Below are 24029 nucleotides of genomic sequence, written 5' to 3' on the forward strand. Positions count from 1 at the left end.
AAATGGTCAAAGGACAGGAGCAGGCAGTTTTCAGAGGAAGAATTTAAAGTCATGACTATGATCATATGAAAAAATGCTCTAAATCACTATTTATTACAGAGATGCAAATCAAAACAACTCTGAAATACCACATCACATCTACCAGATTGGCTAACATGACAAAATGGGAAGATGATAAATACTGAAGAAGATGTGGGAGAGTTGGAACACTAATTCATTGCTGGTCGAGCTGTGTGCTTATCCAATCATTCTGGAGAGCAATTTGGAACTATGCCCAAAGGGCTACAAAAATGTGCGTACCCTTTGACCCAGCAATATTGCTTCAGAGAGGCCTGGAAAGACTTATACGAACTGACGCTGAGTGAAAGGAGCAGAACCAGGAGAACTTTATACACAGCAACAACCATAGTGTGAGAGCAATTTCTCTGGTAGACTTAGCTCTTCACAGCAGGAGCTAAAAAATTCCCAATGGACTCTTAAGGCAAAATGCCATTCACATCCAGAGAAAGAACTATGGACTTGGATCACGGAATGAAGCAAACTATTTTCTTCTGTGTTATGTTTTCTTTTGTTTTATGGTTTCTCCCATTCATTTTAATTCTTCTATTCAACATGACTATGGTAAAACTGTATTTAAGAGGAATGTATGTGTAGAACCTATATAAGATTGCAAGCTGTCTCAGAGAGGGAGTGGGGAGGGAGGGGCAAAGGAAGGGAGAGGAAAAAAAATCTAAGATACATGGAAGTGATCATAGAACACTGAAAACAAATAATTATTTAAAAAAAATAATAACACCTTAAAAAAATTTCTCCATTCTCCGTAAATCTGACAAATACACTATTCCTTGGTCCCCCAATTTGTTTATAGTATCAGTCTTTATACCTAGATCATGTATCCATTTGGACTTTACTCTTGTGTACAGTGTCAGGCATTGGTCTATGTTCAGTTTTCGCCACACTGTTATCCAGTTTTCCCAGCAGTTTTGGTTCAACAGTGAGTTCTTATCCCAGAAGCTGGGATCTTTAGATTTATCAAACAATAGATTGCAATATTCATTGACTACTGTGTCTTGAGTACCCAACCTATTAAAAAGAGCCATTCCTTAACTGATAGTCAAAGGATATGAACGGGCAGTTTTCAGAAAAAAAACAAAGCTACCAACAGTCATAAAAAAAAATATATGCTCTAATAATTAGATAAATGCAAATTAAAACAATTTTAAGGTATCATCTCACATTCATCAGATTGGCTAAAATGACAGAAAAGAAAAATGACAAATGCTGGAAGGGACATGGGAAAATGGATACAATAATACAATAGTAGTGGAGCTATGAACTAATCCAGCCATTCTGAACTATGTCCAAAGGGCTATAAAATTGTGGATATTCTTTGACCCACCAACACTATGCTATTAGATCTATACCACAAAGACATAAAAGGAAAAGGACCTATAAGTACAAAAAAAGCAACTTTGTGTGTGTGTGTGTGTGTGTGTGTGTGTGTGTGTGGTGCCAAAGAATTAGAAACTGAGGGCATGACCATCAATTGAAGAATGGATGAACAAGTTGTGATGAAACACTATAGTGTAGTAAGAAATGATGAAGGAATTTTTTTCAGAAAAGCCTCGAGAGACTTATATGATCTGAAACAAAGTCAAGTGAGCATAATCAGGAGAACAACGTACAAAGTAACAGGAATATGGTAAAGATAATGAACTGTGATAGACTTAGCAACTCTGATCAATACAATGATCCAGAACAACTCTAAGACTCATAATGAAAAATGATATCCATCTTCAGAATGAGAACTAATGAACTCTGAGTGTAAACTGAAGCATATTTTCTCTCTCAGCTTTTTTGTAGCTTTTTTTTCACAATATGGCTAAAGTGGAAATGTGTTTTGTATGGCTTAATATGTATAATGGGTATATTATTTCTTGCCTTCTCAGTCACCCAGGCTCATAATCTAGGTATTCATGGTCAACTCCTCAAACTCTTTCACCTTGTATATTCAATCAAGTGCCAAGTTCTGTTGATTATACCTTCATAATGTCTCTCCTATATGCCCCCTTCTCTCCTCTTAAACAGCCACCAATCCTAGTAACAGGCTCTCGTTACCTCATGTCTATATTACTGTAATAGTCTGCTAGTCAGTCTCCCAGCCTCAAGTTTCTCCAGTCCATTCCTATTCAGTTGTCAAACTGATCTTCCTAAAACTCAAATCTGACTATGTTACCCTTCATTTCATTAAATTCCAGTGGTACCTTATCACCTCCAGGATCAAATATCAAATTTTTTTTTTGTTTGGCTTTCAAAGCCCTTCATAACCTGACCCCTTTCTACCTTTCTAGTCATCTTACACTTTACTCTGAGATATACTCTGAGATACAATGACACTGTCCTCCTTGCTATAGTCCTCACACTTGATATACTCTGTTATCTCTCTACTCTGGGCATTTTCACTGGATGTGCTCATGCCTAGAATTCTCTCACTCTTCATCAATGCCTCCTGGCTTCCTTCAGGTCCCAGCTAAAATTCCACCTTCTACAAGATGCCTTTCTTGATTCTCCTTAACACCAGTGTCTTCTGGAAGGGAGAACAAGTCCTCCGCCAAGCTCTCAGACAAACTCCTTCAGATACCTCTAAAAAGAGAATTTGACCAAATGTTGGAGGGGTAGACTGTGGCATACTCACAGCCCAGGAGAGATTGGAAGGTTGATGGGAAGGTTCTGTTCCACAGGGGTGGAGGAACACACAGAGCGCCACGGGAGTGCCAAGCAGGAAGCCCCAGGTGGTCTGAGATAGCGGCTGCACTGCGGAATCTTGGGCATATCAGCCCAGGACAGGAGTCCAGCGGAACTGAGCGAGTGAGAGCCGCAAAGCCCCAGGTATCTGTGGTGGCTGCTCCTCAGACTATCAGCCCGCAGATTAAATGTAAGTCACCTACTTGAACTTCCAGGAGCCAAAATGGTGGAGTGATGGGTAAATGCTTTCTCCCCTGCCCTTGTTGACCTTGAAAGAACCGTAAAATATTTCCCCAGAAAAATCCTGGAACAGTGGGATCAGAAGAAGGGGCAAACAGTCTCGTAGCATATGAGGGTAGGAAAATCGCTAAGGAGGATCCCTCTTGCTGTGGCAGAAGGGGATCGGTGCAGGACCAGAGCTATCCCAGACAGCCCCACCTCAGCAAATCTGGAGAAGATCTGGAGTTGCAGGGGGGTGGAACCCTGCAACCACCAACACCAGGACCCCAGATGTGCCTCAGCACCCCAGGGGAATCGAGAAGACACTAAGGCAGCTGGGATCACCAACCACTGAGCTTGCCTATGCTCTAGCTCAGCAGAGGAGACGTCCTGTGGTCAGACCACCCCTCCACCACACTTAACAAGCTAGCTCCAGGCTAAATCCAGGGAAACACAAAAAAACTTCACCTGGCATCTTCTTATTCATACCAGACAGCTCAGCATCAGGTAAGCTGCAGCACTTTAGCTTCTACCTGAAAGAACCAGAGGCCACAACACACAAAGCCTCATCATCATGAGTAAGAAGCAAAGCAGGAAAGAAAAGACCATTGAATCTTTCTATGGGGACAAGAACCAAAACACAAATACTAAAGGGATGAGCATTAAGGCAGTGCTCCCATATGAAACTTCAGAAGGGCCTATGAACTGGTCACAAGCACAGAGAGCACTCTTGGAAGAGCTGAAGAAGTAAGTTAAAAGCCAAATTAGAGAAATAGAAGAAAAACTGGCCAATGATTTTAAAAGTATGAAAAAAAATTCACTGAAGAGAACAGCTCCTTAAAAAGGAAAATTGGACAAATGGAAAAGGAAGTATAAAAATTAACTGGAGAAAATACTAGTGTCTTCTGTCAGCAATTATTTCTAATTTCTCCTGTATATATCGTGTTTGTTCATTGTTGCTTGCATGTTGTTTCCACCAACAGACTTTGAACTCCTTGACAGCAGAGCATCTAGGGGTATGGGGGGTTGAAATCAAGACGATTTAAGAAGAGGGGTAGATATTCATATCACAAACATTTAGCTTTAGCACCTGGCACATAGGTTGTTGAGAGTTTCCAGCTATTGTGGTATCATCATAAGAATGCTAGAATTAAAAATATAAGATAAAAGAAAGAACACTGTTATTTCCCTATGGTAATCTTACCTCCTGTCCTGCCTGTTCTATTCTTGGCCCAACTCATTATCTCTCATTTGTAGTGCCTGTATAAGACATGCATACAAACATGGGTGGATGGATGCATATACATGTATAATACATGCACATGATAAATATAAAGATATGTAGGCATGTATATATGGGTTTGTGTCTGTTCACACACAGACTTAAGTTCTTTAGGTAGCTTTTTCAATTGCATTTCATAGACTAAACAATAAAAATTCTTCATCTACTTAATATTTTTTGTATGGATAGTCAGGGCTAACCAGTAATTATAGAACTCAACTAGGAGAGTGTGTTGATCATATGATCCCATGATTCTGCATTTCCTTGATTTAATGCAATCAGCATAATATTATTCATAAGCAGAAGCATTTGGAGGACCTCACCATTTGTAAAGAATCTATCTTCTACTTGAGCTATGCATTAGACCTTTTCTATGGAAGCATTAAAAATCTTTAAGCAAGCACACATGTTCTGTTATAGGTTACTTGATAATAATAATAATAGGAGATTCAGGAAACAAAATTGTTGTCTCTGTTATATTTTTCAAGGACTTTTATATAATTTTGATATGGAAGACTTTGCTGAAGGAGAGTCTTTGAGGCATTACTTTGCTCTACCAAACAAAATACTTTTTATACTAAACAATAACCCCAAAGGGATCTTACATTCTCTACATCTTTGATCAATCATGTGACGATAAAGATGTGATTACAAAAGCCTATAACTTCATCAAGGATGCCATTAATGAATGTGCACAATATTCCCATAAACATTTCTAGATGAGAAAGGAGGCATGTCGCTTGGTATTTGTGTGTTCTGGGTTATTTTTTTTTTAAACTAATAATAAGGTCCAAAGATACTTTAATATCTTCTCCTCCTTCAGGTACCTACAGAATATACTCAATAGAATCAAGTTGATTTGTCCATTTTTTATTTTCTTAAGTGCCATTTCCACATCTTCTATATGCACATGTAGGACTTTAATGTTAAGAGTCCAAATCTATCTAGCTATCTAGCTATCACTGACTGTGGATAAAAAGTTTGTCACAAGGATCTTTTAGAAATTTTTTTTCCTTCTTTCATCTATTTCTGGTCTTCCCTTTACAGTTTCATCCTTAAATACCATCATCATGACTTTGTTTGGTAAGATCTCTCATTAAGTTTTCAGTTATCTGATTTTTCCCTCTATTACACCCCATTGTCTAATATGGCAATATTGCCCCAAATCTTCTATAGTTCTTTTTAATATAATTTTACATTCTAAACGAGTTTTCGCCTTTGGCTACCCTGTCTCTTCATTTAGCAAGTGGATAAAGGATTTACAATCTTAGGTGTTACTAGGGTCTCTCTCTTAGTCTCCTATGATGGCCAATTCTATCTCAGTCAAACTTTAGTTAATAAATTGTTAGGAGAAGCTTTCAATGTACTTTCCTCCACCCCGTTCCCATTTAATTGTTGATCCCTAGCAAATTCTAGAACAGATTATTAATTATGTTTTGTATTTAGAAAAAATTTTAAAAATCACTATGAATCAACATGGGTTAAGTGTTAGTAATAACTAACTAAACTCATTTCTTTTTGTCATAGGAATACAAGCTAACAAAAGCAGGTAAATGCTTTGGGCATAGTGCATTTTGATCTCATCAAAACATGTTTCAAAATAAACCTCCCATAAATAGTCATGTGACATAATGGTACATTATGCACTGATAAGTACTACTGTATTAACTGAAAGAGCACTGACTGATGGCTAAGATACTCTCACAAATAGAGTGCCACTACCATTAGCCCTATTTCAATATTTTTACCAATGACTTAGATGGTAACAAAAGACACGACTGTCAACTCTGGAGACAATGGGGCAAAGTTAAGAAAGATAGGTGTGTTGTGGATGACACATCTTAAGATTTAAAAGTATCTAGACAGTTACACACACACATACACACACACACACACACCCCACACAACTGGTTTGGCATACGCTGGGGTTTTAGATACTTACCAGATGTGCAACATAAGCCAACAAATATGATTTAACTATTCACTAACACTACTACAAATTCAGACTTTGTTAACAGATTACAGTGCCCAAGTTTTGAAATTTTAACAATCCCAGTGGAGGACTCCGTATTGATTAGACCATATTCAATCTTTTGGAACTACATTTTAGTAAGGACAATGATAAAATTGGAATATACAGGAGTGGGCATATAATACTGTGAAATATCTGAAAACCAATGTCATATGGTTAGCCTGGGGAAACAATCAAAAAACTGATATGCCTTTTATGATTTTGTGTTGCTTCTTTAAAATTACTAAGGTAAATTAATGAAAGGTAGAGGAAATAAGACTTTGGCACAACATAAAAGAGTAAAAACTAGACAAATCCTAAAATGAAAGTGTGCCACAAGACTGCCAAAAGTATCCAAAAACAGAATAAATGAACACCTATCAGGTATGTTGTACAACGGATTGTTGCACTTGTTGAGGCTGGACTAAACAACGCTAATAAGGCCCTTTCCAAATCGAATAGTCTCAGATTTTATAATTCTGTGCTATTTCAGTCAGTTAAGAAGGCAGAGAGAGAGAGAGAGAGTCAAGGGACAAAAAGAGAGAAGTAGAACAAGAGGGGAAAAAAATAGAAGATGTGAGGAGTAATAACAGATTGAAGAAATGAAACAATAAAAAGGTCATTCAAGATAGATAATGCCAAAGGGATGCATATCAACTGGGAAATGGCTGAAGAGGTTGTGTTAAATGAATGTAAAGGAATATTATTGCTCCAAGTAAAATAACAAATATGAAAAACATAAGAACACTTTGAAAGACTTTTAGAACTAATATAAAGCAAAGTAAGCAGAACCAGAACACCTTAGAGTAATATGACTCATTAATGCAGTGACCAATTGCGACTTTAGAGGACCAAGACTGAAGCATAACAAAATCCTCTTGACTGAGAGGTGATGGACTATATGAGTGCAGAATGAAGCATATGCTGTCAGATATGACCAATATGTTGATTTGTTTTAATTATACTTTATTGTTACAAGTGAGGATTACATTGAGAGGGAGAGGACTTACTGGGAAGTAGCATCAATTTTTTAAAGCATCAACAAAATATTTAAGTTTAAAAATCTATAAAGAATGAGAGGAAAGAGTTACACATAGAAATGCATAAAAAGAGTGCTAGAAAGAAAACAAGAAGAAAGGGAGTGGTCAACAAGTTAGTGACAATAAAAGCAGAAGTCAGCATCAGTAAATCTGAAGTGAGCATAAGAGAGCATCTTCTTTTTTGCTTCCACTGGGGATATCTACGTATTATTAAACTCACTAAGAACAGGACAGTTTCATTGCTTGTTCTTCTAACTCCAGTTATAAGTGTGGCAGTGCTTCACTCATGACAGGTGCTTAAGAAACACCTGATGACTGATTAACTGCTATAATTCCAAAAAACCCTAAGATTTCAAGCTGAAAAGATCCTTAGTAGCTAATGTCCTTATTTTAATAATAAGGAAAACAGGTCAAGAAAGATTATGTGATGTATACAAAGTCACACAGAAAGTAACAGACCCAAGATGAACCCAAATCCTTTAACTCCAAAATGCAATGTTTCTCAACTAACACTAAACCACCCCTGAAATGTTCATTAACTGATTAATTTCTCTGATTAACTGATCTTTAGCTCTTCCAACTATTCTAATCCTTAAGCCTATATAAAACTCCCCTTCTTAAAGGGATAACTGTCTACGCTCTAGGAGGAAGGAGAGAAAAATTATCTTAAAGTCTGGATCTGATCCCTTGAACTGAAGATTTCTGATGCCAAATTTGTGGGGAAAAACAGCAAGCAAAATTTCAACAAATGGATGAATAATAACATTATATTCATTTTCTAGCATTCTGCAATTCAACTGAGTTACTACAATCCAATACAGTTATGTAAAAACCTATCTAGGCCTTAAACAATAATCACTAGCTTATAACTCATAATTAAATTGGTGGGTGGAGGGAGGTCAGAAATAAAAAAAAGGCAATGAGAATGAAATCAGTAACTATCATATGCAGTAAAACTTAATTTTGTGACTCAGATGCCTGAACAATCCTAGAGTCATCATAGAATCAGATAACGATAACAATATCATACGTTTAGGGAGACTTTTTTTTAAACCAATGCACTAGATTATAATCAGTCAGAGAGATGGGACCACATGATAAAATGGATCTTAAAATGGCACCAATTCTTGTTCCACATACTGAAAGTTAAACTGCTTATGCCACATCATATGGCCACATGGGCAAATTAAGCTTGGAAATGATAGATTAAAAAAACCAGCACTTTAAGACAGCTTCTTAAGAAAACCTGGAAAACAATTTAACTTTTGTTGCCACTGACAGTGACTTCCTTCAGTACCTGTCATGATGTCTTACACATAGCAAGTATTTAAATAGTTTTTCAACTGTTAAATAAAATTTCAAAAAAAGTATGAGTACTAATTATAATACTAATTTAATTTATTAAACATTTATTGAACTTCTGCTACTCATAAACTATCGTACTAGGCGCTAAAGAATAGAGAGATAAAAAAAAGAGATCCTCCCTATCACCAAGGAGTTTAAAATCTACTAGGAAAGATTATGTATAAATAATATAAAACAATGGACAATGGATTAACCTCCAAGTCAACAAGCATTTAAGTATTTACTATGTGCCAGGCGCTGGGCTAAGCACCAGGGATATAAATAGAAGCAAAAAGAAAGAGTCTCTGCCCTCAAGGAGCACATAATGAGGGAAAGCAGCACATAAAAAGATGGGGGAAAAAACAAAGAGGGAACATATACCTGATCAAGAAGTCCAGAGAGCAAGAATTTTCATGAGAGAAATGCCAAGAGCTGGGGGAAGAGAGATTAATTCTGCTTGGGTAGGAACATTTACCAGGATAACAAATTTTGAGCTGCAAGAGACATGAAAGATCAGCTATTCCACTAATACTTATTAAATGGTATCTGAGCTGGAACTGATGGTGAATGAGTAGGAAGTCAGTACATAGGGGAAAATAGGAAAGGTCATTTCTCCGAGAAGAACAAGTATTACAATTTGGCAAGGAGTCATAGGAGACAAACAGGACAGCTTGGTGGAGAGCTTTGAAGAGAATAACACAGAGTTTGGGCTTGATCAGCAAACAATGGAGAACTAAAAATTTTTGAGAAAAGGAGTGAAATTTGATCATGGGCAATGTAATTTAACCCTTTTGGACCCTCAGTTTCTTTTTATATGAATGTGGAGTTTAGCCTAGAAAATCTCCATACCACTTTTCAATCTGAGATCCAAAAGTCCTAGTCAGAATGGCACAAACTTCCCCCAAATAATATTATTTATCTAAAAAATAAAGTATCTTCTTCCCCCCCCAAAAATGTATTTTTAAAGTGAGGGGGGAGAAGATGGGGCCTGACAAAAGTTGGATTTGACTAGAAAGATAAATGAACAGGCAAATTTAAACTTAAGAGAAAACTGTTAAGGCAATAAGGAATTTTGAAAATCAATACTACTGAATAAAAGGATTTAAACAGTGAAAGGATCCTATAAACTATAGATGAGTTAATTAAAATCTGCTGGTCTGAGGAACTAATAATGACAGGCTAATAGTAAAACTGCTAAGAGTGCCTGGAAGCACAGGGTAGTAAGAATACTGTTATTTAGATTCAAGAATTCTTAGTTCAAGTCCTATTTATTTGGTTTTGGGCAAGTGACTTAATCTTTCTAAAAAAGTACAGATAATATTTCACTATACACATTAAAAGACTGTTATAAGAAGAAAAAACAATAAACTACTATATCATTGCCATCTTAGCATCAGCAAAGGTAACATATGATATAATATAATACCCTAAAGTGACAATTCTTTAGTATCTATAGTCTATGGATAAAGGATAACAGCATTAACCTCTCTGCTGACCTTCAGTCTCATATCCCCAACTACCATTTTGAACTGGATGTCCTATAGACATCTCAAACTCAGCATGTCCAAAATTGAACTTTTCCCAAAAAACCCTACCTCCCACCCCCTTTCCAAACTTCCCGATTACTGATGAGGGTACAGAAGCTTAAAACCTAGGTGTCCTTCTTGACTATCTCATTCTCACTTACCTCCATATGCAATCAGGCCTTATTTCCTGTTGATTTCACCTTCAGACAATCTCTTAGGCATCTCCCCCTTCTCTCCTCTGACACTGTCACCACCCTGGTGAAGACCCTGACCACTTCATGCCTGGAATACTGAAAATATCCTGCTGATTGATTTTCTGGCCTCAAGCATTTTCCCACTCCAGTTCACCCTCCACTCTGCTGTCAAAATGATTTTCCTAAAGCACCAGGGCAACCATGTCATCCTCTATTTCAATAAACTGCCAGTGACTCCCTCCTTCTTTCAGAGTCTCTCCCCACCATCATCTACTTTATGATCCAGTGATACTGGCCTCCTTGCTGCTCCTTGCTAAGAAACTCTTATCTCCCAATTTTGGCATTTTCACCAGCTGTCTCCCATACCTAGAATACCTCATTTCTTTTTCCTAGTTTCCTTTAAATCTCAGTTAAAATTTCTTTTACAAGAGTCTTCCCCAATACCACTAGATTCCAGGGCTTTTCCTCTATTGATTATTTCCAATTTATATAATATATAGTTTGTTTGTACATCATTATTTCCATGTTATTTCCCATGTTAGACTGTGAGCATGTTGGGAGCGGTCATTGTCTTTTCCTTTTCTTTTGTGTTCCAAGTACTTAGCACAGGGCCTGGAATATAGCAGGTACTTAAATGTTTTTTGATTGACTCAGGTGATTAAAATGTTTTCCTTTAGCTGAAAGTTTAGTGGTATAGTATAAGCTTCTTTGAAAATATGAAGACATAGGGAACTAAAATTATAACAACAGCTCTAATGAGCAGATTCTTCAGTTTCATCATCAGGATCAAAATGAGATAAAATTTGTCAAGCAGTCAGAGTAGTACCTGGAACATTAGAAGCTTAATAAAATGCTTGTTCCCTACCTCTCCCTTCGGAAATCTAACTATGCCTCCCTTAAGATAATAGGAAGGGAAAGGTAAAACAAACAAAATTCAAAGAATAACTCCAACTTGCTGCAGGATAACTTATCTCAGTAGTAACTGATCTTCACACCTCTCATTTCATTCTCCATTATCTTAATCCTTCTGTTTTTTAGTTCTGATTTTCTCTTTGGTATGTGTCTTTCCTAAGATTCATTTTATGGTCAGCTCTCTCCTTCCACCCTGACACCTACTTGCTAGACCTCCCAGGACGGACAATTAGAAACACAGTTCCTCTGACATTTAAGCACAAATTTCAGCTAATCTACTTATAGTAGATCAGACTCAGACTATCTACTTTCTTTTTGGCCCAGAGTAAGAGCTGATAACATGTACCACATTTTCCTTCTTTGCAGAGGCAGAAAACCATAGGTGTAGAATATTGCAGATACTGTCAGACATGGCTGATGTGCTAGTTGATTTTGCTAAAATGCTTTTTTTTCCCACTATCTTTTTAAAGATTTATTACAATAGAAAGCTCATTTGTGGAGAGCTAGAAAGAAATGAATGTGAGATAGAAATCAAAAGTATCAAGAGAAATAAGATTACATTTAAAATAGTAATCAGCCAAGTAGAACAGTGTATATAGAGTGTTGGACTTGCCTCTCTCATACAATTATAAATTGTGTGATCCTAGCAAACTATTTATCCTGTTAGCCTCAGTTTCCTCATGTGTTAAATGGAGACAATGATGGCACTTACCTCATCAAGTTGATGTAAGAATCAAATGAGAGAATATATTTAAAGTACTTTGCAAAATTTAAAGCTTTATAGAAATGCTATTATTATACATGAATAAAAAACAACACTTTAGTGAGTTCCTCTGCAAACAAGAACAAAGAGAACTATTACTTCATCCACTCTTTCAAAAAATATCTAGACTGAAAAATACAAGGTTTTTTTAAAAGTAGGGTAAGCATGTGTCTAGCAAATACTAGAAAGAACTAGCCTTCAAATATTCCAAAACTATGAAAGGGACTTAAAAACAATCATCTGTATTGCATAAGTATTTCTGAAAGCTTTCTTTCCCATGAGCAACTCACCACTGAGGAGTCAGTAACTGAGCACTTATTTTGTTGTGATGGCAAACACTGCCAACGCTTGTTAGAGGGAATAAGAACTGCAGAAACTATTAGCTTCTTCATTATGAGACTGTGTGGACTAATTGTGATAAGGGCTAACCAGTCTAACTTCTTGCCTCTTGCTACTCTCCAAACCAAAATAGTATATATCTACAAATGTCTGTCTCAAATATTTTCAAAAGGCAGGATGATATCTGAGCTAGTAACATGTGATGAACTCAAAGGATATTATAAATGGAAACTGCAGAGTATCAAACATAAGAAATTCAAGTAAAAGCAAATGCATTTTTTAAAACATCCAATCAAATGAAACAGAGCTAATTATTCACTAGATTAACAATAAAACAATATAAAATTGTATTTTTATGCAGTACTATACCTGATTAGAACTGGCTTTTTCAAGCCTGTCAATCATAATTTCAAACTGCAGAGGCTTAATTTCCATCTTCCTGTTGAGTCTATTTAATAATGTCTCATCCTCAGAATCCATATCATAATCTGGTTGTTCATTGTCCAGATTAAAGGCTAGAAAGAATTAAAGAGAGAGAGTCCTTCAACTCAAGGCAAATTATAAAGTTATACAAGACTAAACATCATCAAGAATTAAAAATAAAGTTCAGACAATGGAAAAGCACAAATCACACAAGCAATGTATTTTTTAAAATACATTTCTATTACAGAGAGGAATATCAGGTGTTTCTGGTTATTCAATTTTTCTTGTTTTACAGTAAATTCAACAATCATTAGTAAACAAATGCTTCAAGTCACAAAGGACAAGAAAAAGGATGCAAATTCTTATCATATACAAATAAGATATCAAACACACACACACACGGCACGCACTTTGTAAAATTTAAAGTACCATATAAATAGTCTTATAGGGATTTAAAATAAATATATGTATATGTATGTATATGCAAACTTTAAAATAATAAATTGTTTCTTCTTATGCCCTTCTCCCCTCCCTTCTGTGCACCTTATAAAATGAGTTACTAATGTTCTTTTTTTCCACATCCATCACTCCCTGTCAACTCACATTCCTACCCAAGGATTGTCATTGGAAAACAACTGACAGTAATGATTTTTTTTAAATAAAAAAAAGGCTAAATAAAACCTTTTTTTTAAGTTTAAAGAAAAAACACTAATTGCAATGGAATTATGTATTTAAATGTACAAATATGAACTCAATCATATTAACTCTTTAAATAAACATTTCTCAGGCTTCAATGGATACATGATCTAAATCACATCCATGCAAACTTCTTATGAGGCATATCTTAAAGCATGAAAATGAACTCTAAAATTATTTTATTTTGAAAGGCTTGATATGGATAAATAAAAATAGTTCTAAATAAAAAAGTTTACAGCAAACAGTGAAGTATGGACATAAGTCACTTCAGAAGCAATAGAAAAACCAATTATAATATCTGAGAGATAAATAGAAATTACAATCTTACGTCAACTGTCACAAAAATACTTCAAATGTACACTTACATAAAGTCAATTTAGTCTTTGCATCAAACAGTAAGACATGTATGTTTAAGTAAATACATAAGTTTTCAGGGCTACTCTCAACTCTGCAGAGGAATATAATATTTGATTTATACTGAATGTTAATCACAGAAGACACATGAGGATAGAAGAACAGCCATTCTGGAAAGCATCTGAAATATGCCCCCAAAGTTATTAAACTGTGCATACCCTCTGACCCAGCCATTACCCTAACTAGATCTATACCACCGAAGAGATCAAAAAATAGGGAAAGGATCCACATGTACAAAAACATTCAGAGTAGCTCTTTTTGTGTTGGCAGAGAACTGGAAGTCAAGGGGTGTCCATCAACTATGGAATGGCTTAAAAAAATTAGTGTCAACTAATCTGAAATACTCATAATGGAACACTATATTGTGCTATTTCAAGACAATTTCGAATTAACCTGGGAAGAATAGTATTAAGTGTGCAGTTAAGTGAGCACAACTAGTAGAACAATTTATACAATATTATAAAGACAAACAACTCTGAAAGACTTAAGAACTCTGTTCACTACAATGACCAACCATGTTTTCAAAGGACCCATACATTCTTATTAAATACATTTTCACTTTAGTCATGTTACATAGAGAATTAAAATGAATGGGAGAAACCATGAAAACAAAACAAAACAAAACATAACACAAGAGAAAATAGTCTGCTTCATTCTGCATTCCAATTCCATAGCTGTTTCTCTGGATGTGGATGGCATTTGTCTCAAGAGTCCACTGGGAATTTTTTAGGTCCTTGCATTGCTATGAAGGGCTAAGTCTACCAGAAAAATTCCTCGCACACTGTGGTTGTTGCTGTGTACAAAGTTCTCCTGGTTCTGCTCCTTTTCACTCAGCATCAGTTCATAAAGGTCCTTTCAGGCCTCTCTGAAGTCTTCCTGTTCATCATTTCTTATAGCACAATGGTATTCCAGTAATTCTTGGATTTAATCCTAGCTCCTCTCACCTCTATAATAACATATTCCAAGCCCTTCTATTCCTTAATGTAGAAGCTGCTAGATCTTAGGTTATCCCAATTGCATTCCCACAATACTAGAATTATTTCTTTCTGGCTGCTTACAACACCTTCTCCTTGACCTGGGAACTCTGGAATTTGGCTAAAATATTCCTAGGAATTTTCCTTTTAGGATCTCTTTCCAGAAGCAATCAGTAGATTCTTTCACTTTCTATTTTACCCTCTGGTTCTAGAATATTCAGGGCAGTTTTCCCTGATAATTTCTTGAAAGATGATATCAAGGCCCTTTTTTTTTTTATCATAACTTTCAGGGAGTCAAATAATTTTAAAATTCTCTCTCCTGGATCTCTTTTCCAGGTCAGTGGTTTTTCCAATGAGATATTTCACATTATCTTCTATTTTTTCATTCTTTTGGTTATATTTTATAATTTCCTGATTTCTTATAAAGTCATTAGCTTCTGTCTGCTCCATTCTAATTTTAAGGATTTCCTTTAGTGAGCTTTTGAACCTCCTTTTCCATTTGGCCCATCCTGCTCTTTAAGGCATTCTTCTACTCATTGGCTTGTTGGACTTCTTTTGCCATTTGGGTTAGTCTATTTTTTAAAGTGTTATTTTCTTCAATATTTTTTTGGGTGTCCTTTAGCAAGTTGTTGGCTCGTTTTTCATAATTTTCTTGAATCACTCTCATTTCTCCTCCCAATTTTTCCTCTACTTCTCTTACTTGATTTTCAAAATCCTTTTTGAGATAGCCTATGACCAATTCATATTTTTCTTGGAGGTTTTTGATGTAGGAGCTTTGTCTTCTGGTTGTATGTTTTGATCTTCTTTGTCATCAAATTAAGGTTCTATAATCTGACTTTTTTTTCCTCTAGTTACTCATCTTCCCAGTCAAAAGTCTGACTTTCTAACTCTTTGTCAAGGTAGGACTCTGCTTCCAGTAGGGGTAAGGGTGGAGGTAGGGGTTGGTCTACTGTCCCAGGCTTCAGGGGTTTTGTATCATCTGCTTGATCCCAAAAAGTCAGTGGGCCCAGAGCTCTTGAAGCTGTTGCTGGTGCTACCTCCACTGTGACTCCTCCTCCTCCATCTAGGGGCTAGGGCCAGACCCCAGTTGGACCACGCACCTTCCTCACTCAGGTCCGACAGAGTTTTCCTATTGACCTTCTATGCTGACTTTGGCATTTGTGGGTTGAAAAGTGTGGAAACTGCCACAGCTACCAACGATTTAGTCCCCTGAAACCTGTTACACCCCATCTGTGCTGGTGCAGCCCACATAGGACTGCACTCCACTCTGCACCCTGCCCAGTGCCACAGATGCTTCTAGGCTGTCTTGGGCTGGAGATTTGCCCCACTCCATCACTTTGTGGGTTCTGTAGCTCTAGAATTGGTTAGAGTCATTTTTTACAGCTATTTGCAGGGGTTTGTTTGGGGAAAAAGCTCAAGAAATTCCCTGCTTTTACTCTGCCATCTTGGCTCCACCCCATTTATCCTTTATCTTCTGTCCTTAGGCTTTGGATTTCACCTTACCATCCCAAAATAGAGGCAACACTCAGAATCTCTCAGCAAATAATTACAAATAACTGCCTGGAATACTTTAGAAAGGTTGGTAAGTGGGAGCCAACATGATGGATAAGAGGCAACCTAAATGAACTCTCTCAACATTCCTCTCTCAACAACTTCCAAATAATGCCTCAAATCAAATTTTATAGGAGTAGTGCCAACAAAAGGTCAGGGTAAGATATTTTTATGACCTAAGAAAATTTAGGAGGTTCATAGGGGAAGTCTGTGACAATGCAGTAGATGACCAGAGACCACACATGTGGCACTGGCAACAATAGCCCAAGAAGCAACAGCAACTTTGGAAGATCTCAGCCCAAAGATTGTAAGGAGGTCAGACAACTTATCAGAAAAAGACTAAAGAAGTCTCTTAGCTGGCATCAATCAGCAACTCTATTGCCCACATGTAGTTCTGGATCACAGCTGCGGGATAGAGAGTAGTGCTTCTGATCAGTCACAATGAAGTAGGGGCCCTAGTACCAGATCCAAAGCAAAGCACTAGTGATTGTAGCTGCAGGTGAGAGATGGCCCTTCCTGGGTAAAGACAAGAGGGCAGAACAGCAGTAACAACACCTCTACTTGGATCACACCACCTTAGAAACACCAAAATGTGAAAATACCCAGAACCAGTTGAGAAAACTGAAGCAAGAAAAAGCCTGAGGCTTGGGGCAGTGCCTTCCCACCCCAAGATGAGCAGAATTCAACTTTAACATAAAGTTCAAATTAAAAAAACAGACTGGGAAAATGAACAAACAATGAAACAAGATTTTGACAACAAAAAACTATTTATGGCAGGGAAACCCAAGACATAAACTCTAAGACTATAATGTGAAAACAACTACAAAAAAAGCCTCAAAGAAAAATGCTAACTGGAACCAAGCCCAACAAGAATTCCTGGAAGAGTTGATGAAAGTGGTAAAGGAAAATTTGGGGAAAAAAATGAGAGGGATGCAAGAAAATAATGAAAAGAGAATCAACAGTTTGTTAAAAGAGGCATAAACAAAATACTAATGAAAATAACACATTAAAAACAGAATTTATCTAAAGGTAAAAGAGGCACAAAAATTCATTGAAGAATTAAAATACAGAATAGGCTAAATGGAAATGGAAGCAGAAAAGAACTCCTTAAATAGTAGAATTGGTTTGATGGAAAAGGAGGTACAAAAGTTCACTGAACAAAATGATTCCTTAAAAATTAGAAACAAAAAAAACAAAGTCAAAATAATGGGGAAAAAACTGACCTGGAAAACAGACTGAGGAGAGACATTAGGAATACCTGAAAGCCATGATTAAAAAAAAAACAAAACTTAGATATCATCTTTGAAGAAATTATCAAGGAAAAGTGCCCTGATATCTTAGATCCAGAGCGTAAAATAGAAATTGAAAGATACCACTATCACTGATTACCTCCTGAAATAAATTATAAAATGAACCTATCTACCCACCCTCCCCACTCCCCGAGGGAAATTATAGCCAAACTCCAGAGTTCTCAGGTCAAAGAGAAAATACTTTAAGCAGTCAAACAACAACACTACAAAATAACAAAAACCCTCACACCAACAATTCAAACGTGGTGGAGCCAAGAGTCAGAATCACACAAGATTTAGCAGCTTCCACATTAAAGAAGCAGAAAGATTTGGGATATGATATTCTGGAAAGCAAAGGAACTAGAAGTACAACCAATAATAATCTACTCAGCAAAACTGAGCATAATCCTTCTAGGGAAAATGGATATTTAATGAAACAGAAGACGCTCCAGCATTTCTGATGAAAAGATCAGAGCTGAATAGAAAATCTGACATTCAAACACAAGACTCAAGAGAATCATAAAAATGTAAACACAAAAGAGTAATCATAAAAATTTCAATAAAGTTAAACTGTTTACATTCCCATATGGGAAGACGATACACACAACTCCTACAAACATTATCATCATTAGGGCAGTTCAAAGGAGGATATAAGATACAGGGCATGGATGTGAGTTGACCAAGTCAAAATGATCTTCAAAAAAAATGAAATAGTGAGAAAGAGGGATGTACTGGGAAAGGGGAGAAGCAAAATAAGGAAAATTTTCTCACATAAAAGAGGTGTGCATGGAAGAGCTTTTGTTGTTGTTACTGTGTTCATCCTTCATTTTCGAAGAAGACCATGCCATCAAAGAAATGATGATGTGACTTGCACTTGACTTTGTTTTGAGTGAGAGAGGGATGTGCAAAGTCACCAGCCTCACTTTCTCCTCCTGAGTCATCTGTATCCAGTGACCAGATATTCATCAGGATGACTGGAGATGACCCAGGATGCAATGGGAGACCTTGGCCCCTTTAGGCCAAGGCCTATTCAGTTACTCACTTAGGGTGAGGTAATGCCCATTCAATGAAAAGGCCTATTTAAGAAGTAGTCAGGGGGTGGCCCCTTTAATGAGCCAAAGAAAAATAACTAAATCAAGCTGAGAGGGAAACAGTGACAGTTACTATTGATAATCACTCTTAAGTCAGGAGGGACCAGAAAACAGCCCTTAAGTGAAGTTTGACCAGGGGCCTAGTGTTGTCCAATCTATGGGCTTTGGAGTGTAGTAGGTTTAAGGGGAAGGGGAGGGAAGGAGAGACGAGAGAAGGGGAAGAGAGGGGAGAAGGGAAAGAAGGGGGAAGGGGTAGCAGGAAATGCTTGAATTTCACTCTCATCTGAATTGGTTCAAAGAATTGAAATTGGTTCAATGGTGTTTAGAAAGTAACTTACCCAATAGGGAAATAAGGGAAGGCAATAAGATAAAGAGGGGTAGGAGGAGAATGATAAAAAGGAAGACAGATTACAAGCAAAATAGACTTTTGAGGAGGAATAAGATATAAAGAGAGAAGAAAAATAATAAAATGGGAAGGAAGGAAATATACCGGATTCATAACTGTGAATGGGAATGGGTAAGCTCACCCAAAAAAACAAAAGCAGACAGAATGGATTAAAAACCAGAATCCAACAATATTTGAAACAGAAAAACTCACAGAGTTAAAACAGAGTTAAAATAAAAGACTGGAGCAGAATCTAATAAACTTCAGCTGAACCTTCCACTGCCCCCTCCCCACCCAAACCAGGTAGAGGTAGAAATCATGATTTCAGACAAAGCAAAAGCAAACATAGACCTAATTAAAAGCAATAATCAGGGAAACTACATTTTGCTTAAAAGGTACCACAGATGATGAATAAGAAAAATTTTTACAGCAAGTTTCTCCAAAAAAGGCCTCATTTTACTGAGTATAGAACTGAGTCAAATTTATAAAAATAAGAGTCACTGCTCGATTGATAAACGGTCAAAAGATATACAGGCAGTTTTCAGAAGAAGAAATCAAAGCTATCTATAGTTATATGAGAAAATGTAAATCATTCTTGACTAGGGAAAGACAAATCAAAACAACTTTCAAGACACCACCTCACAGCTATCAGAATTGACAATGCTAGAGGGGATGAGGGGAAAAGGAGTACACTAATGAATTGGAGATGGAATAGTGAGCTGGTCCAACCATTACGAAGGGCAATTTACAACAAGGGCCAAAGAGCTATAAAACTGTGCGTACTCTTTCACTCTGAGGTCTGTGTTTCAAAGAAATCAAAGGAAAAGTACCTATTTTTATATGGGTAAAGAACTGGAAACTGAGAGGATGCTCATCAATTGGGGAAGGGTTGAACAAATTTTGGCCTATAATTGTGATGGAGTAATATTATGCTGTGAAAAATGATGGTGTGGTTTCAGAAAACATGGCAAGATCAATATGAACTGAAGTAAAGTGAACTAAGAACTGGGAGATCACTGTACACAGTAATATCAACATTGTGAAAGACTTGGCTACTCTGACCAATACAAGTATCCCAGACAATTCCAAAGGACTGGTGATGATTCTCTAGAGAGAGAAATAATGTACTCTGAGTACAAATAAGTTTAATTTCCTCTATTTTTCTTGCTTTTTTCCTAAAATATGACTATTATTGAAATATATTTTCATTATTACACATTTATAACTGATGTATTGCTTGATTTCTCATTGAGTCAGTATTCTGTCAGAATACTTCTCCAAACACAAATTTATATTTGGCCAATAATTAAGTCAAAGGAAATTATTTATTAGCAGCATAGGATATCAGGAAATAAGAGATGGAAGGGACAACAGTATTTAGAACTACTCAATAGAACCTGAAAGAAGCACGCAAAAAAACACCAATAATGTGCCAGCAAATTTGGAAAACTCAATGGTGGCCACTGGATTGGGAAAAAATCAGTTTACACCCCAATCCTTAGAAAGTGCAATGCCAAGGAATGCTCAAATTACTGAACAACTGTACTTATATCACATACCAGCAAGATTATGCTTAAAATTCTGCAAGCTAACTTTTGCAATATGTGAACTGAGAACTACCAGAAGAGCAGGTTGGTTCTGAAGAGGCAGAGGAACTAGAGACCAAATTGCCAACATTCACTGGATTAAAGAGAAAGCAAGGGAATTCCAGAAAAACATCTACTTCTGCTTCCTTGACTATACTAAAGCCTCTAACTGTGTGGGATCACAACAAAATGTGGCAAGTCCTCCAAGAGATGGGATTACCAGACCATCTTACTTGTCTCTGAAAGAACCTCTATGCAGTCTAAGAAACAACAATTAAAACCAAACATGAAACGATTGATTTAAGATGGCAAAGGAGTACAACAAGGCTATACAGAATCTTCTTATTTAATTTATATGCAGAGAATGTGAAATGTCAGTCTGGGTTATCAAAAGCCAGAATTAAGTTGCCAGGAGAAATATCAATAATCTCAGAGATGCAGACAATACTACTCAGCAGAAAAGTGAAGAGGAATTAAAGAAGCCTAAAAGCTAGCTTGAAGCTTAACATCAAAAAAACTAAAAATCTTGCCAACTGGTCCCATTGATTCCTGGCAAACAAGGGAAGAAGAAATGGAAGTAATATCAAATTTCATATTTCATATTTCAACAAGGACTGCAGATGGTGACTCCAGCCATGAAATTTAAAGACTCTTGTCCTTGGAAGGAAAGTCATGGCAAATCTACACAGCATAAAAAACAGTTCTATCGCTTTGCCAACAAAGGTGTGTACAGTCAAAGCTATGATTTTTCCAGTAGCAATGTATGGCCATGAGAGTTAGACTAGAAGGAAAGTTGAGGGCTACAGAACTGACACTTTTGAATTGTGGTGTCAGAGAAGACTTTTGAGAATTCCTTGGATAGCAAGGAGAGCAAATCAGTCAATACTTAGAGAAATTAATTCAGGCTATTCACTGGAAGATCAAATACTGAAGCTGAAGTTTCAATACTTTGGTCACATGAATAGATGGGACTCATTGGAAAAGATCCTGGTTTTGGGAAAGATTGAAGGCAAAAGAAAAGGGGGACAGCAAAGGATGAGATGGATAGTGTCAGGAAACAAAGAACATGAACTTGGACAGAGTTCCAGAGATAGTGGAGAATAGCAGGGCCTAGAGTGCTATGGTCCATGAGGTCACAAATAGTTGTACATGACTGAACAACAACAACAAACTTGGACTGTGGAGGACAGGGGTGATTAATTCTACTTGCATCAGCCCCTAATCTTTTTTTTTGGAGGGGGGGGGCAGAGTTAATATTTTATTTTCCTCCAATTACATATACAGATAGTTTTCAACATTCACTTTTGTAAGATTCTGAGTTCCAATTTTTTTTCTCCCTCCCTCTCCTTCCCCTTCCCCAAGATGGCATGCAATCTGATATAGGCTATAATCATATTCAATCTATTTCCACATTAGTCATGTTGTAAAAGAAAAATCAGAACAAAAGGGGAAAACCATGAGAATGAAAAAATAAACCAACAAAAAAGACAGAAAATACTTTGCTTTGATCTGCATTCAGACTTTATAGGTCTATCTCTGGATGTGGACAGCATTTTCCATCATGTGTCTTTTGGAACTGTCTCATATCATTGCACTGCTTAGAAGAGCTAAATCTATCAAAGTTGGTCATCGCACACTGTTGCTCCTACTGTGAACAATGTTCTCTTGGTTCTGCTTACCACTTCACTCAGCATCAGTTCATGTAAGTCTTTCCAGGGTTTTCTGAAATCTGCCTGCTCATCATTTCTTATGGAGTAAGAGTATTCCATTATATTCATATATCATTATAACTTGTTCAGTCATTCCCCAATTGATGGGCATCCTTCAATTTCGAATTCTTTGTCACCACAAAAGGAGCTGCTATAAATATTTTTGCACATGTGGGTCCTTTTCCCTTTTTTATGATCTCTTTGGGATACAAACCTAGCAGTGGTATTGCTGGATCAAAGGGTATGCAGTTTTATAGCCCTGTGCATCAACCCCAAATCTTAATGTTATTTCCCTGGTTTAGACCCTAGGTGTTCCAAACTCTCTGTGAAATAAATCTCTTATCTGTAAAAAGAGGGAAAAATATGTATTTAAATGTATTTCAGATATTTTAAACTTATTGTTTTTTACACTAAATAATTTCTTGATATCATCTACAAGAGAACAGAGATGTATCTACAACTAAGAGAATAAAAACTACTCAGACAAACCTGAGGTTTCCTTATCTTAGAAATCAGTGAGGTAGGAGAGGCTGTACCAAATATAAGTTAGAACCAACACAAAGAAAATCATAAGATCACAGATTGAGAGCTGAAAGAATCCTGAGAAGTCATCTAGTGCAAAAGAAAACTGAAGTCCAAAGAGGGCAAGTCACTTGTTCAGGGTCTTAAGCATAACAAGTAGCACAGCCAAGAGTAGAGTCTCAGTCCTCTGACTCCAAAAACAGCTCTTTTCCTATTGTACCAAGTCCTGAAGGGGGAGGGAGCCAGGAAAGAAAAATTACACCTGGAATTACAGAGTCTAAGTCAGGATATATGATCAGAGACCTCCAGAAAACAGGTAAGTAGGAGCTACTAAAGTGGAAAGTAAACACAAGGAAGCTGCTCACATGAAGGTATAGGATGAAGGCTCTGGCAATGCCACTGGCCAACTTGTATGTATGATTTTCTAATTTCATTCACAAATCCAGTCCACAATTGGCACCTCCCTAATCCTCTATGACCTTAATTCCCCTATCAGAGGGACCTACCAACTTTTAATTTTAGTCTACACACTTCAGAGAAATATCTACATGTGGATTACCCAAAATAGTGTCTATCGCCTATCTCCCAGAAATATCATGCAGAGTTAAATAAGAGTGTCAGTAAAAACACATTTATTGGCATTTAATATTAATGCTACTTTCAAGATATGTATATCAATCTGAAAAGATGTTTTTGTGACAAACAAGCCATTATGTACTACATACTAAACTAACACTTTCCTATGGGAATAACATTACTGCTACTCTATACCCTCCTAAGGTGTGTTTTGGTGTTTCTTCTGTCTACAATGTTTACTATTAAATTATTTTATTTTACCCAAAAAAACAGCTGCATTATTTGTACATTCTATTCCATTCTTTGTTGTTTTTTCTCAGTTCATGAAAGACACCGGCCAAGATATTTCTTATCAACTGTGGGTCTTATTCAGCATTTTGTTATTTTAAAGATGACTGCTTTGTGTTTCTGTCTTTCAGATATGTACTTTTCAATTGG

General features: G+C 36.7%; 1 protein-coding gene across 2 annotated transcripts in view; it reads right to left on the reverse strand.

Moving 5' to 3' along the window:
• Positions 1-24029, reverse strand: part of EPC2 (enhancer of polycomb homolog 2) — a 155818-nt gene that overhangs the window by 57308 nt on the left and 74481 nt on the right. For both annotated transcript variants that reach the window (XM_072613157.1, XM_072613156.1), the window contains exon 3: positions 12745-12890. In XM_072613157.1, coding sequence (XP_072469258.1) covers positions 12745-12890 — 146 coding nt within the window. The remainder of the gene's footprint in view (positions 1-12744; positions 12891-24029) is intronic.

Source organism: Notamacropus eugenii, chromosome 5 (assembly GCF_028372415.1).
Source record: "Notamacropus eugenii isolate mMacEug1 chromosome 5, mMacEug1.pri_v2, whole genome shotgun sequence".
Lineage (NCBI taxonomy): Eukaryota > Metazoa > Chordata > Mammalia > Diprotodontia > Macropodidae > Notamacropus > Notamacropus eugenii.